Source organism: Corvus brachyrhynchos, unplaced genomic scaffold (genome assembly GCF_000691975.1).
Source record: "Corvus brachyrhynchos isolate BGI_N302 unplaced genomic scaffold, ASM69197v1 scaffold523, whole genome shotgun sequence".
In the NCBI taxonomy this organism is placed as follows: domain Eukaryota; kingdom Metazoa; phylum Chordata; class Aves; order Passeriformes; family Corvidae; genus Corvus; species Corvus brachyrhynchos.
Genome location: NW_008237265.1, coordinates 1,484,822 through 1,499,837, shown reverse-complemented (window position 1 = coordinate 1,499,837; position 15,016 = coordinate 1,484,822). Strand labels below are relative to the sequence as shown.

The 15,016-nt window shown below is 43.6% G+C and overlaps 1 protein-coding gene across 1 annotated transcript in view; it reads left to right on the top strand.

The window, feature by feature from the left end:
• Positions 1–15,016, top strand: part of ETV6 (ETS variant 6) — an 84,086-nt gene that overhangs the window by 46,941 nt on the left and 22,129 nt on the right. The window contains exons 3-4 of the mRNA XM_017730530.1: positions 7,830–7,994; positions 11,032–11,166. Of these exons, the coding sequence (XP_017586019.1) occupies positions 7,830–7,994; positions 11,032–11,166 (300 nt within the window). The remainder of the gene's footprint in view (positions 1–7,829; positions 7,995–11,031; positions 11,167–15,016) is intronic.

Genomic DNA, 15,016 nt, shown 5'->3' with positions numbered 1-15,016 from the left:
GGTGGAGCTGCTGCTGGCAGCCAGGCAGTGTCCTGCTGTCCATGGCTCACTGACCCCTGCTACACTCTGGCCTTCTCTGAACGTGCTGCCCAGATGGAAAAAGCCAGCCTTCACCCTGCCCTGGAAGGAGAGCTCTTGTTAGGCTTCTAGGAAGGTTTTGCAAACAACATGAAAGGAAGCTGGAGCTGTCTGCGGAGTTCTCGAAAGCTCTTGGACATGGCTCATGGAATGAGTGCCTGGAAAACCCGCTGGTCTTTTCATCACCTCTGTGGTTGCTCACTTCTTTGGTAGCTTTTCCCTTTCAGAACCTCAAATCCTGGCCACTTCAACATACAAACCAGCACCATTATCTAGACTGGTTTGTCATGGCATGGGTAAATACTGTTTCAGGCCACAAACAGCCTGTCAGCAGCAGGTAGGCTGCTCCAGCATTGTAACATTTTCTGTTTCTGACTAATCCCGAAGGGGGGCAGTGCACAGGGGATGGCAGGCTGCATCCTAATATCCACTTACTTCTATAGGTTCGCTCTGGATGATGCAGTGGAAACAGAAGGCAGACAAACGGTTGCTATGGGTCAAATACTGATCTCAGTTGTAAGAAACGCAGCACAACTGGCCACATTAAACTATTGGGGTCGCACTAGAGGCTTTAGTCTGACATCAGGTACAACTCCAAGCCCTTCATGAATTGGTCAGCAGCATTCAGGGACTTTTCTGGACTTGCTGGGGCTGGGGGTCTTACACATAGCTGAGTAATTTTGTCTGAGAGAGTTACTTCATTTACTAACCTGTCTCTACATAGACAAGGGGTTGGTATAGAGTGAGAAAGAATATGTTCTTCATTTTGAATTCTGTTAAGTGTGGCTTCAGATTTTGTGGGGTTTTTGTACCGGTGACTTCATCTGCCATCATTAATCAGTGAGCTGTCTAAGACCAGCAAGCTAATTTAGAGTCCCGCTTGTGCATTTGATCAGCAAATGCAAACCATGTGTAATGTCAGCAGGTCACGCGAGGTGATGGAACATGGGATTTTCGCCTCAGTTCCAGAAAGGGCCATAGTTGCTTCCAGGAAGCTGAGCTTGGCACTGGGTGTGGGCAATTGAAAAGATTTATTTCCCTGTATGAGACCTCATTCTAATCGAGCATTTTCCAATCAATATGTTTCTTACAGACTTTCCAAAGGCTGCATTAGGAAAGCAATTTTATTTATTTTATGACCCTGAAGCCCTGAGGGATTCAGATGTCTCAGCTTCCCAGGGTCTCTGTACAGACAGTGAGAGGAGAAGGGCTGGGTAACAGGGCACCACACCAGCAAAGTCAGCATGGCAGAAACCAATGGCAGAGCTTCACTGGGTTGGTTTCTGCAGATGTCTGCACACATGGAGGCCCCAGAGCAGGCACAGTGCATGGTGCATTACCTGCACTTGTGCTCTACCTCTAATACCTTGTTCAACAGGACACCAGGAGAAGTAAGCCTGTGCCTTTTATTTCAGATTACTACTGAAAAAACGGTTTCGCCCTCTGTTCCCAGCAGTGTAGGAGGTTCCCCAAAGCCTTGTCATTCTGATTACAGGCACTTTTCAGATGTAAGGATGTGCAAACCTCACTTGTGGTCTCTTTTCCTGCCTGCCACACAACTCCTCTGTTCCCTATCCAATTGTTTTTTCCTCAACAAGACCTGTAAAGGGACATTTTCATCTGCTGCCATGCATTTCCTTTGTACCAGTTCATACTCACCTCCCAAATAATCCTCTCAGAGGATTAGCCAGGATTCACCTTTTCATTTTCTACCTTTGCTTATCTCTGGGGCTGGAAGTGCAGAGCCGGCTCTCTGCTGTAGGATGAGACAGTCCCTGCAACCCAACAGCAATGATTAGCCACTGCTTCTCCACTGCCTGGGTCAAGGGGCACCTGCTGCAAAGAGCAAGTGGTCAGGCACATCACTGCACACCAGACTTCTGTCCCCTGCTCATAACAGCAAGTGCACAGACCACCAGCAGTACAGGATTTACAGCCAGGGCTACATCTTCCACATGTATGCTAACCCCAGATCAGTCCCAGAGGGCACTTATTTACACGCTCCATCTGCATGGGAATAGCTAGGCATGCCACGGATTTCTGTCACGTCTGAGTTACTGGAAAGACTTCCCAAGAAAGAAGATCCTTACCCTTCCTGCCTTTACCTTCCATGGCAGTGATAGTTCTGAAGAACTGCCAAGCGCCCTGTGGATGCTGGGTGATTTGGGGAAGTCACTTGGGGTAAGAGATGGATGCAGCAGCCCCAGCAGAGAAAGCACAGAATTGCTGCCGCAGGAGGACCTCAGTGCCCAGCCTGGCCCTCAGTTTGGGAAGCCCTTGAGCGTGAGCCCACGCTGCTGTTCAGCTCAGTGCAGCCCTGCTGGGGAGCAGCGTGGTGGTGGTGGTGGTTCTGTCACGTCTGAGCACGGTACCAGAACAGGGCCCCTGGTCTGCAGCAACAATCCGTGACTCTGAACAGGGAACCGGAGAGCAGCACACACAGCACCAGGGCAGTGTTGAACTGGAGTAGTCTGAAGCAGCTGTGCATCATTTTGCACTCCAGAGCATTTCAGATGTTAACTGGCAAAGTCTCATGACACCTCTTTGCATTTTGGTAGTCCAGCATTCCAAACAAAGATGCGAGACAGGAAGGGACTTTAAAAAGTTTCTCTGGCAGAGCCTGAGAAAAGGATTTAAATCTAATTATATGTTTTTCTTCCAGACTGCATTGCCTTAATGCAGAAATTAAGACCAAAACACAACCTCATGCACCTCTCCTGCTTGACATACACCATCATATGCAGAGACACATATTATGCTTTACAGGTAACATGGAAAAATTTTGTTAATAACAAAGAAAGAGAGCATCAGTTCCTAAAGAGTTACTTGGTAGGAGACATTCAAGTGTTCTGAACTTTTCCATCATCACTTTCCCACTAAAGGCTCAAAGTAGCTGCAGACATGAGCTGGTTTCCCTGATGCTGCCAGTGACGATGCATCTGTCCCTGGGTGTTTGGGAACCAGCTGCTGATTTGCATGCACTGGCCCCTTTGCTGTTTGCCCAACCATGCTAAGTAGTTTTTGGCGTGGGAGTGTGAACAATTCTGTCTGCCCTGCAGAAAGCAGAGATAAATGAGAGGTCTGTCTTTACCCTCTTCTCACATCATCATCCTGCCTGCCAGGCAGCCAGGCGTGAGGATGGAGAGCATAGCTGAAGTGGAACAAAAAGTTAGACGAAACTTACTATGAATGCTGTTTCCATCGTGCTTGTTGTCCTGTGGCTGTGTCCTCATCTCGAAACTAAAGCAGAACAGCAGCTTTCAGTGGTACTGTGTATCACATTTTGCACTGGATTTGTGTCCTCAGATTGTTCCAAAATGAGTCAAGGTGGAAACAGCCTGTAGTACATTATAGTAAACATTTTAGGTATATGTGTTGCATACACTGAACATAGCAGCTCACACTGTAAAATGCATACTCTGTCTTCCAAACCAAAGGAGTTGCTGAGTGCAAGTGCTTTGCAAGATTCAAGGTTGGCTACATCTCTTCAAAAAACAAACTCATAACCCCACCAGAAGTCTGTGGTCAAGTGAAAAGATTGCTGGTGATGTAGTTCTAAGTGCAAAGGTTATACTATCTGAGCAGAGTGCTCTGTTTTTCTGACCTCAAAACCTTACCGTGCTTCAGTTTCCTGAGGGGCTCTGTCAGAAGAAGTGAACTCTTCAGAGACCATCAGCCTGAACTCTTCAACAGGCCAGTACATTCCTGTTTGTGCCCATGTCTGTCGGTGTTTAACAGGTTTACTGGCTACTTCTAAGTGTAAATTACCCCATCAGCCCCTCTCCATTGAACTTTGCTTTGCTGCTTAAGAATAGAAAGGAACAAGAGTGGATTTCTTCTGCACTCAGGATGGTTACCAGCTTGTGCCCTGCAGCATGAGAATTGATCATTCTCGTAATTTATAAGGTAGCCAGAGTAACATGTGTTAGAAACAGGACTTCAGGTGAGGAATATGCTGCAGAAGTAGATAATCTATTAAGACACCAGTGCACCAGCCTGCAGCGTTAGAAAGGTGAGCACGGATTTTATTCCCTGTTTAATACATATGAAGCTGTCAGTTTATAAACATGTCAATAAATTATTCTATTTTACTCTGCTGGAGGTGGTGCTTGGAAACTGTCAGAAGACAGACAATACGCTGGATCTCCCAGAGCCAGATTTCGATGGTTTGCACGGCTTTGTCTGCTTTCAGCTATTGAGTTCAAGAAGTTTTTGTTGTTGTTTGTTTTTGTGATACACAGATAGGGAGACCATGATGGGGAATGTTGCCAGATTTCAACCAGAAGAGCAAAGGCAGAGATGGGAGCAGAGCCAGGTCTGACTCTCAGGTCAAAATTCACCCTGGGGAAGTCCATGGCCACCAAGAGATCAGTGTGGGAGAAAGGCAGCATCCCCCGTGTCTGATCTGCACCTAGTGAAAGCAGCAAAACCTTCACACTGATTTCAGCAGTCAGTTCAGCAGGCAAAACTCTGCCCTCATTTTGCAACACAGCTCTCACTTTCCTCACTTTATTCTGCTTAGTAAATACCTTTGTTAGTTGAAGACAGTGCTGTTAGCTTTTGCAGAGAATAAAACCAGAGAGATAAAAAGAGCCCATTTTCTTCCACTGTGGGCATGACAATAAAAGAAGATGGAGAGAGGAAAATAAGAAACAGCATCCAAAGAAGAAAAATAGTATAAGTGGGATTAGGTTTTCTTTCATGGACAGTACAGGAAACCATTTTCAGGACCTACTGATAGCAATGTACATTGTGCTGTAAAATCCCTTCAGTTGCAAAGCCAACCATCTCATGACCTTGTTTTCACAAAACCAACTACTTCTTCTTAAGAAGGGTCAAAGAAGGTGGCATTGAAGTTTAGTAGATGCTATACTGCTCATGAAAGAATTATTTTTTGAATGACAGTTTCTGAAGCACTTTCAGCAACACTGCTGTGCACCCTTAGAAAAGACTCCTGTGACTGAGCTGGTTCAGCCTCACAAAACAAATGGGCATGTGGCGGGGGCATGCTTTTTTGAGAAACTAACTTCCCAGGAGAGCAGCAGGGCAGGAAGGGAGGGAAGTGAGAGAATAAGAGATCCATCTAGGGAAAAGCAGTTTACTTATTTTATGGCACCTTATGTTTTCCAAACACAATGTATTTTAATTATGGGATTACCCCAGGGGTGGAGTGATGTGGCACATCCACCTACTCAGTTTAGCCATAGCCAAACTGAATTAGACTTGCCTGCTGATTCTCAGTAATTTCAAGTCAAGTGGTCCTAGGTCATATTACTTTGGGGCTTTTCTCACAAGTTTTAGAGGTGCTGCTGAAACCCAGCAGAGACCTCATTTGCAGTGTGAAGTGTTGGGTCTGTTTCAGTTGCCGGCACAGCTCATGGGGCTTATCCCAGTCTGTGTAACTTATTTGGCTGTTCTGGGTCTAGCACTGATCAGTCTAAAGCTCTCTTTGGACATGGTACTTTTGTACTAGTTAGACAGAAGACAAAAATAAACTGTCACCTGCACGTGGGAAATGTTGATCTGTGTTTGTAAAGGGAGTGATTTATTACATTGTTATCTATAAGGGAGCACACTCCTCATGTGAAGTTATTGTACAACTCTGTCCTTGTCAGCCCGATTTTCACAGTGATGTTTTCTTTTGTTTCACTTTCTGGTGAAGTATACATCAGAAGTCTGGTTAGATTTCTACATGACAGTTCTCCTTTGGACAATTTATTACTTGTATGGCATGGCAGAGAGAGAGGCAAAAGAAACCACACATGAGTATTTCAAGGACTCCTCAGATGGTCTTTTCAGACCCTTTCATATGTTGTGGTCTGTCTGCATCATGTCTCACTTCTTTCTCTTTTAGCTACAGCAGCAGCCTGAGGTCTGGAGTGTATTTTCTGCAGGAATAGCCCTTTATTCAGCAGAAGATAAACCTCACTCTGGCATTTTAGATTACAGTTTCCATGTCTCTGAGCAAATCTACACCTCACCCCAGTCCCTTCAAAAAGAAAGATCCTACCAAAAACTCTGACCTCAATAAGCAGACCCTAATTCATAGGGGGAAGACAATTTACTTAAATAAATAAAGGCTACCACTTGTTTCTGTAGTACAATAGTATGCTACAGTTGAAAGCCAATGGAAATTCTTGCTACTGCCATGCAGACATCCCTTCCTTAGGTCAGCTCTGACCCTTTCTCAGGCACAATCTCAATTCCTCTTCAGACAGAGATTCATTTCTGTACGCAGCTGTGGCTCTGGGACTTTCCAAAGCTGTTGTCTGGGAATCTGGCAAAGCAGCAGAATGCAACTCACTTCATGTTACCTCTTGCTAAAACAGAAATAAAAGGGTTGCCTATCTGTTAAAGAAGTAAAAACCAAACCAAAACAAGAGTGGTACATCTCTCCCAGGCTTCTTTTAGTGCTTGGTAGGAGGAGAGTAATCAGATCTCAGAGAATGGTGTGCCAGGAAGGAAATTTCTTCCCATGTGCAGCATACAATCAGCCAGGTGCAATACAAGGAAGGGAGGTTCGTCTTCCTCTGAAGCATGAGGTACTGGCTCCTGCCAGAGGCTGTGTACCAGAGATCTGATCAGATATGGCAAATTTTATGTTCCTATGCACAGTGGGTAAGCTTTGTAGTAAGTCAAACAATGAGTCATCTCACAAGGGGGAAAGGAAAATAAAGCTTTTGTTGCCCAGTGGATTGGAGATAATCTCTCTACTTGGTTATAAACAGCTCTTCACCATGCTGCCTTCTCTCCAGGGGAAGGAAGCTATTTTAAATTGTGTGTAAAACAGATACTGAATTGTCATACCTCCTAAGCTTCTCTGCCTGGGCCCAATAAAGGTAGCAGGCAAAATATCTTTGATGGTAATGTGGTTGGGCCTCTGTGAGTAAACATAATAGCCTAGGCTGTATAAGCTGTACGAGCTGGTTGGCAGAAAGGGAATGCCAGATTCTCCTTGGAACCCTGGAAAATCTGTGCCCAAACCAAATATCCCTACTATTTTACTAAAAAATGCTATACCCTCTTACATGGGCATAGTTACATTGGTAATATTTTATTGCTATACAGGAAACACAGGCTAAAGCAGTGCCAAAGGTGGCACAGTCTTGTCCCTGGCTTTCCTCTCCCATGTGGGAATGGCACCTGCTCACGGAATGGCACCTGGAGGAGGGGTGGGCCTGTCTGAATACACCTCTCTCGACAACACATGTGCTGATAATCACACTGTTACAGGGGCTGTGTTTCAGTAGCTCTTCCTTACAGACCCCACCCCAGCCACCTGGAGAGAAGCCACAGCTCTCTTGGATTTGACAACTTTTCATTATTCTTGATCCATGAATGTACAAGGGGTGTGAAGAGAGAGCACACCTCTCTTCCATGAATGGATTGGATGGCACTGAGGACTTTGCCTGCTGCCTGCTCTGCACATCAGATGGAACAAGTGGAGGAAAATCCTTTTGCACAGTGAAATCCTGGAATGAAATAATGTCCTGTGAGCTTTCTTCAGGATGCTGAGGCAGTTCTTGTTTCTCAATATAGCAGAGATAAACCAAAGTGCCTAAAATAACAAAGTATTTTGCAGTCCAGTGCTTAGAGTAGTCCTGCACCAACATGACATTCCTCTCCTACACTTTCCCCTGAGCCTTTGTACGTTATGCTGTGGGGAGAAAGGGTGGATTCAGTGATGTTTGCCTGTGTTCCTGTGCTTCGTCTCCATCCAGTAACAGAACCATGGTCTCTTTCTGGCACAGGTTTGCAGCCGGTTTACTGGAGCAGGGAAGATGTGGCACAGTGGCTCCGGTGGGCGGAGAAGGAGTTTTCCTTGAGGCCCATTGAGAGCAACACCTTTGAGATGAACGGCAAAGCTCTGCTGCTCCTGACCAAAGAGGACTTTCGATACAGGTCCCCTCATTCAGGTGAGGATTATTTACAGAAGCTGTGATTGGAAAGAGAGGAAGCTGCAACAAAAGCTGAAGAGGGTCAAAAGAGGAAACAGTCACCTTTGCTGGGGTGGACTGGGAAAGGGAGGGCAGAGACAGTTGTATGAGGCAAGGACGAAAAGGACAAAGAGGCAAGGAAATCCTGATACACCTGAGTTGTAGGCATATTTGAATGCAAATTCAAACTCAAACATCCAACCTGTTTATAGTTAAAACTCCCTGCAGAGCTCTGGCAGCATTTTGTGACTTCCAGCTCTTCCCTGTAAAGGTTGATCTGTTCACAGACCCAACTACAGCAGCAAGTTAATCAAGTGCTCCAGACTCTTTAAGCAGACCATATTAGCATTTTGTCTCACAGTTGTCTTGGCTGAGGTGCTGCTAAAAGTGACTGCAAAACTCCTTCCTTGGGGGCTTTGCCTCTATTTAACAGCCCCTGTGGGTTTTGCTTTACTTTACCGTATTCTCACATGTGCTGGAGTCCAGCCACAGCACAGACAGGTGTGCAAATCAGTCTGCCAATTGCTCAAATTATGTCTTCATTGATTCACAAAGGAGATTTAGAAATGTGTGTGTTGCCTGCCTGTATTTGTATCCCCTGTGGTCTGTGTGCTCCAATTTTACAGTCAGAGTAAGCCTCTGCCCTTCTTTGTCAGGGGTGTTTAACTAAATATGAGTTGCAGGCTTTTTTTTTTATGACCATATGAGGTACTCCTGTTAAATATAAAGGCTTGCACTTCAATCACTATAGGTGATCAAAGAGCTTGGACCAAGTGGTGACAGAATTGCTGTGAGGAGGCTTCCAGTGCAAGGCTCACAAGGTGCAGGAGTACAGCTGGTGCTGCTTGGATCCAGCTGATAATCAAGCTGTGGGTCTAATTCTGCACCAACCTGCTTGGTCACTCTCCACAACCATCCTCCTGCAGAATCTGCCTCACAAAATGTTGCTTATGTTTAGTGTATATAAAGTTTTTAAAGTGTGTGCTTCAAGTCCAGGACTAATTTTTTATGGAAGAAGAGTCCAAACATTAATGTCTGTTGTCACTGTAGTACCTTAGTGAGAACTGATGCCTAGAAATGTCTTCTTTTTTTGCTTCAAGTCCAGGACTAATTTTTTATGGAAGAAGAGTCCAAACATTAATGTCTGTTGTCACTGTAGTACCTTAGTGAGAACTGATGCCTAGAAATGTCTTCCTTTTTTTTTTTTTTTTTAAATTCTGGTACACCACTTGGAATTATTTCCTTAAAAATTAGCCCTGCTTGAAGCAAAAGGAGTATTGAAAACAGGGTTGTGGGCAAGGACTGCAAGGGACACCTTTATGTATGTGGTCTGCAACTCCCCTTCCTGCCTGCAAGATATGCCCCTATTCTTCCCCTTGTGTGCTGTGAGGGCACACTTGAAATAAGCAGGATTAAAAATGTTTGTAGGCTGGAAATAGTGTTCCCAGTGAAGAGCCTCTGACTTGCAAAATCTCACTTTATTCAGAAGGTTAAGATGAATTTGGAATGAAGTAATCCAGCTGAAGGCCTTCTCCCTTGCATTTTGTCTCTTCCTTCTCTCCAGGTATTCCCCACTGATAATAAACCTTGTGGAGGATATCTGAGTCAGTCCCTGGAAATTTAGATAACTGTAGGTAAAGGGACATTACCTCAGCATTTCCCAGAATTAAATGTACGTGAAATTTAAGAACTGTGAAATAATGTTTTCCACAGAGGCATTAAGTTTTTCCAGACTGAGGCCACACGAAAGCTGTATCGTTTCCCCTCATGGTTAAAGCAGGACAAGGGCATCCACTCCCACAGTCTTGCCAGTAAAGGGCTCACAGCCCCACAGCTGTTCTGTTCAGGGCTGCCCAGGGAAGGGAGGCAGCAGAGGAGGGAGGGAGGGATTGCCAAACGCTTTCACCATCTTAACATTGCTGCATCTGGGTGATGCAGAAGTCTCAGCTATTTCATTAGGAAAAAAAAAAAAAAAAAACAGACGCAGACAGCTTTATGGACGTTTTCACCAGTCTGTCAGGCCAATCACAAGAGGTACAAATTTGCTACCTTATTGCTCAGCGTGTTACAGCACTAGTTATTTATGATTATGCCACCATTGCATTCAGTGATGAAAATTATGTGGTAAAATCACTTTTTAGAGTTTCATGTAACTGGGTGCTCAAGGTTTTGTTTTTAATTAGGTTTTCAGGTATTGCAATCACCTTTTAAAAATGCCCTAAAGTCACTGCTGAGACAGTAAAAGCACCCAAGATGTTAAAAATAAAGGAAGCTGAACTATGGAAAGCAGTACAGCTTTAACTGTTTCACACCGAGAAACTCAAGTTGCCCACAAATAGAGTATTGGCGGTTTACAGAGACAAGGGACAAATGGTGCACAGCTTACAATCTCATAGAAACAACTACTAAAAAAACCTCATGTTTGAGAAAACTCTCCCAGAAAATCTAAGGTTTCCTAAGTGAAACTTCACTAACTCATTTTCAGATAGCGTGTAATCGTTGCAACCTGTTCCTCTGTAATATGAGCAGTGACAAACAGAAGAGAGCAGGCAGAATGAAAAGTCAACAGACTTCCTACCCTGTGATGTACAATTTCACTTTGAAATGTGCAACCAGTTACACCAGACAAAATGCATAAGTACCTATGTGCTTTGTGTAGATGTTGGAATAAGGTCATCCATACAAGATGTAATTTATAAAAGGCACAAAATAAGCAGTTAGTCCATTGGTCTCCTGGATATTGCGGTGTTATGTTCCATTAAGGAAAGACACAGCAATTTTGGTGCCAGGGAATGTCGTTCTGTTTTGCCACAGTCACACTCAGAGGTGTGATGTGCCTTTTTTTCCTTTCAAAGGAGAACTTTGCATAGCAGTGAAATGCAGGATTTTACTGCTAGCATTTTTGGGTCTGAAAATAGCACCCAGGAGCCATGAATTTGTGCATCAGATGGCTAAATGAGTCTTCTCATCAGTTATGTACATTTTCATTTCCTTTTTCCTGCTGTGTGTCTTTTAGGTGATGTTTTGTATGAACTCCTTCAGCATATCCTGAAGCAAAGGAAAGCTCGTATGCTCTTCACACCTTTCTTCCACCCTGGGAACTCTATCCATGCTCAGCCAGAGGTCATACTGCACCAGAATCATGATGAAGGTAACTCTGTCTCATTCTTACAGCAGCTGCCATTACAGAGGCGAGTAGGAATTACACCATTTTTTTGCTCCAAAGTTACTAAAATAAAGCTGTTCTTCTCCCTCTGTCTCCATAGCTTTGGAACAATCAAATGGTCTAGTGAGTCAACAAGCCCTTCTCCATTTATCTTCTATAATTTTGTTCTGTTTCCAAAGCATCTTTAAAAGCTATGTCAGATACAGATTAAAAAGCAGAAAGTTTTATTGACCCTATTGATTCATTTTTCCTCACACCCAGTTAGGTAGACAAAGTTGCTTCATGGACTTTTAGTATCCTGGAGATGCAGCTAAATGCAGTTGTTGGCAGAGCAAGGGAGGGCAGCTTCAGAGGGGAACATCCAACTCCAAGTCACTTCAGCTGACAGTCTGTCAGAACATCATGCCAGAGTTCCTGGCACTGAGCCCATCAGGTTGCTCAGCTGTTGGGCTGGTTGAACAATTCCCTCTGAGAGAAGGGGGCTTCAGCAGGTTTTCTCTCATTTTTACTATCAGAATTACTTGCTTAGGACTAGTAGTGTCCACACGTACCATGAGTGTCAGAGGTGATGAAAAAAGAATAGTTAAGTTTGTGGAATTGCATATTTGGGCTTCTTCTACAAAAAGTAAGTGTGCCTCTTTTCAATGGAAAATTGAGGTTTTAATTTCTTTAAAAATACACATACTGAAGTACTCCTTGGATTTCTTGGATATATAACAGAAAAATACCAAACTTAAGTTTTTTCACGGGTCCTTTCCATGAAAGCATCAGGCAGAATTCTTTTTTTTCAATTAAAAATGAACTTAATTTTGAATTTAAAAATCTAGGAAAAAGTTGTGTTAGTCCTTTTTTGAGTAAACAGGAGAAGAGAATGTAAGTGAGTGAAGATGTCACCCTGATCTCTGCTAACTGGAGAAAAGATGTATTAATTCTATTTGATATGAATGTATTTCAAGATTCAACATGGAATTACAAGAGAAGATTCAGGGGTGCTGTCAGACCTGTATAAGTTGCCTGTGGCCAGTCTGAGGTAGCCAGAGTGAAATGGCACCAGCAAAACCCTGAGACTAAGCCAACAGCAGGACAGCAGCAGGTGGAATAAGGACGCTCCAAAGTGTTTCCACACAGCCGTGTATATATTCCAGGTTAGATGAGGGTGCTGCAGGTCAAGATGAGGTTCAGTTGGCAGAGTTGTGCAAGAGACAGTTGCCTGCTCTTTTAGTAAAATCTCAGTCTTTTCCTCAAGCTTGGCCTTCACCCACGAGTGTTCCCATTCGAAATGTCAAACAGAAATACTAGCTGCTCTCTTGGACATTCCTACATTTAACATATGGAGCAACTTCAACTAGAGAGGATTTCACAGGGATGGTCAGTTGGCCTTTCATATGTGTCATTTAAAAAATAAGTCCTGTACAGTCTAGTGATTAAGAAACAACTTGGATTTTTTCCATACAATACTCTGGCTGCTGATAGTACCACTGTTTTTGCTTAGACAACTCTGTGCTATTACTTAAACTTTTCTTTATAATGACAAAAATTAGTTCTTGGTTTGCTGTGAGAGGAACTTCAACATAAGCAAAATAAACTATAGCTTTGCCTGCCACAAGACTGAGCAATCAAAAAATCTCTATGCCAAAAATTTACAGGCAGGTGAATTTGTTTATTTTGACATTACTTCTTCCTCCTGTTTCACAAAGTCACTTGGGAGAAAGTAGCACAATTGAGTTTTCATTTTCCCTCAGCAAAATGCAACTTAGTTAAAAAAGGAGAATGAATGTGGGGAGCAGAACTTAATCCTGGCTAACTCATGAACTGTGACAGAGGGGACAGGTTCTACCTTGGCACTATTTTGAGTGGTTAAACTTCACAGGTGATGTATCCTTATTACAGTCCCTCCTTACTCCAGTGATCTTTTTCCATTTTCTGGCTCTTTTGCCTATTTCCTAATGGATTATACTTATGATCCTGCTTTTAAATGCTTTCCTTTTCATCTAGTGGTTTTTTACTAGGCTTAAACAAAGGGGGTTTGGCTGTTTGAAATCAATTGACTGCAGTTCAGGATATTGGCTTGGAATGGGCTCTGTCCCTGCAGAGGGATGAGCAATGGAAAGTGAATTACCTTCATCTCCAGTGGTCCTTCTGACGGAGCTTTGAGTCATTTGATGGGATGCCATGCAGGAAGCTTACACTGTCATTCCCTGCACTTCTTTTGTGGGTAAGCAGAGACTGCCAATCTTTGGGACTGTCATGCCAGCAATTGCTCACTCCCAGAGTAAGTGCAGCCCCACCCATCCCTATATGGATAGGTCAGCAAATTTCCTGGGAGGTGAATTTCCTTTCACAGCTCTGTCGTCAAGAAAAGAGTATTGCTCATTTGGAATGAAGGGCCAGAGTGAATCTAGTGCTGCGTGAAATGATACACCATATGTGCTCAACTTACAATCACCAGATGTGTCAAGGAATGAATGTGATGAGGATTTTATTCTGTTTATTATGTTCAGGGTCATTTGTGGCAGTCCTGCTTGGAGCTGAGCTGGAATTGTTTCATGGCAAACAGCATCTTTGGCCATGAGGGAATTGTTTTGTTAAGTACTTTAAGAGAAAGATCTTGAAGGAAAGTAAACCACTAGTGTGTATCCATTTGTGGTGTTTCCTCTTCCTGCTTTTCCAAGAGTTCCTTGGTCTCTACTTTCTGTCCCCTCTGTCCAGGTTCAGTATCACCATGGTTTGGAAGCAGACAGGTAGGAACACTTCTGTTTGGAGTTTGTCAGAGCCAACTAATGTTTGCTGAGAGCTTGGTGGAAAGCGCAGCAGGGCATTCATTTCTGCTTTAAAGATAGTTGCTCCCTTCAGCCAAGGTGTTAAATAAATAGGACAAACAATATTCTGGTCTATATTTACAGGCTAAGAATGAGCACAGTGCATTTGCATGTACAGTGATGGGGGTGAATGGTTTGTAGAAGATAGGACACTGAGTAAAATTTGGGAATGAGTTTTCTTTCTGTTGTGGCAAAGAAAGGAGACTGTAAGGAAAGACAGCCACAGAGGTAGATACAATTGTAAATTTTTCCTCTTTGATCTTCATTTGGGCTATCCCACATTAGCTGGCCAGATTGTATTTAAAACTGTTTAGGTTTAAGCAAGAACAATATATAGCTCTGGAGTTTCATGTCCTCCAGCTGTTCCATTGTGAGTACCTTGAATAGCCCTACAAATGCATTTTTCTTGTCTGGGACGACAGGTGTGTTTAATAAGTATTCTAGAGCAATGTAGGTTCTGCCTAAAATTCCAGGTTTTCCTGTAGACTTTAGTGTTCTTGTGCAGATGCTATGCCACTGCCTGGCACTACATTTTCTCAGGACTTGAGCTTTACCTGTTCAGGCCTTTCCCTGGGTATGTGCTGATCCATCTCCTGATGCCTGCCTGGGTTCCAGAGCAGCAGGAGCCCTTGAGTCTTCACCTCAACAGGGTCTTCAGCAGGTGTCACTGCCTTGGCAGAGAGCAAGAGAATCATTTATGGTTCAGAGAAAAAGGAATGAACAAACAGGCAGCCTCAGATAGACAGCTACTTGCTTCAGTTTTTGCCATGTACCCAGAAGTTTCCTTCTGTTATCACCCAAGGCTTTCAGCAAACAGCACTGAAATTTGATCTTTGTTTTTCTGATAAAAAGCTGTTAGTCACTGTAGTACTGGTGGTACTTTCCTCTTTGTCAGTAGTTTCCCAAGTCAAAATTGATGGCCTTAGCTTACCTGAAAGTTTGCACTGGCAAACATTTTAATTTTGTGAGAGGATTGGTGGTGGTTTATCTCCCCACTACTGTTAAGCTGGGAAGTG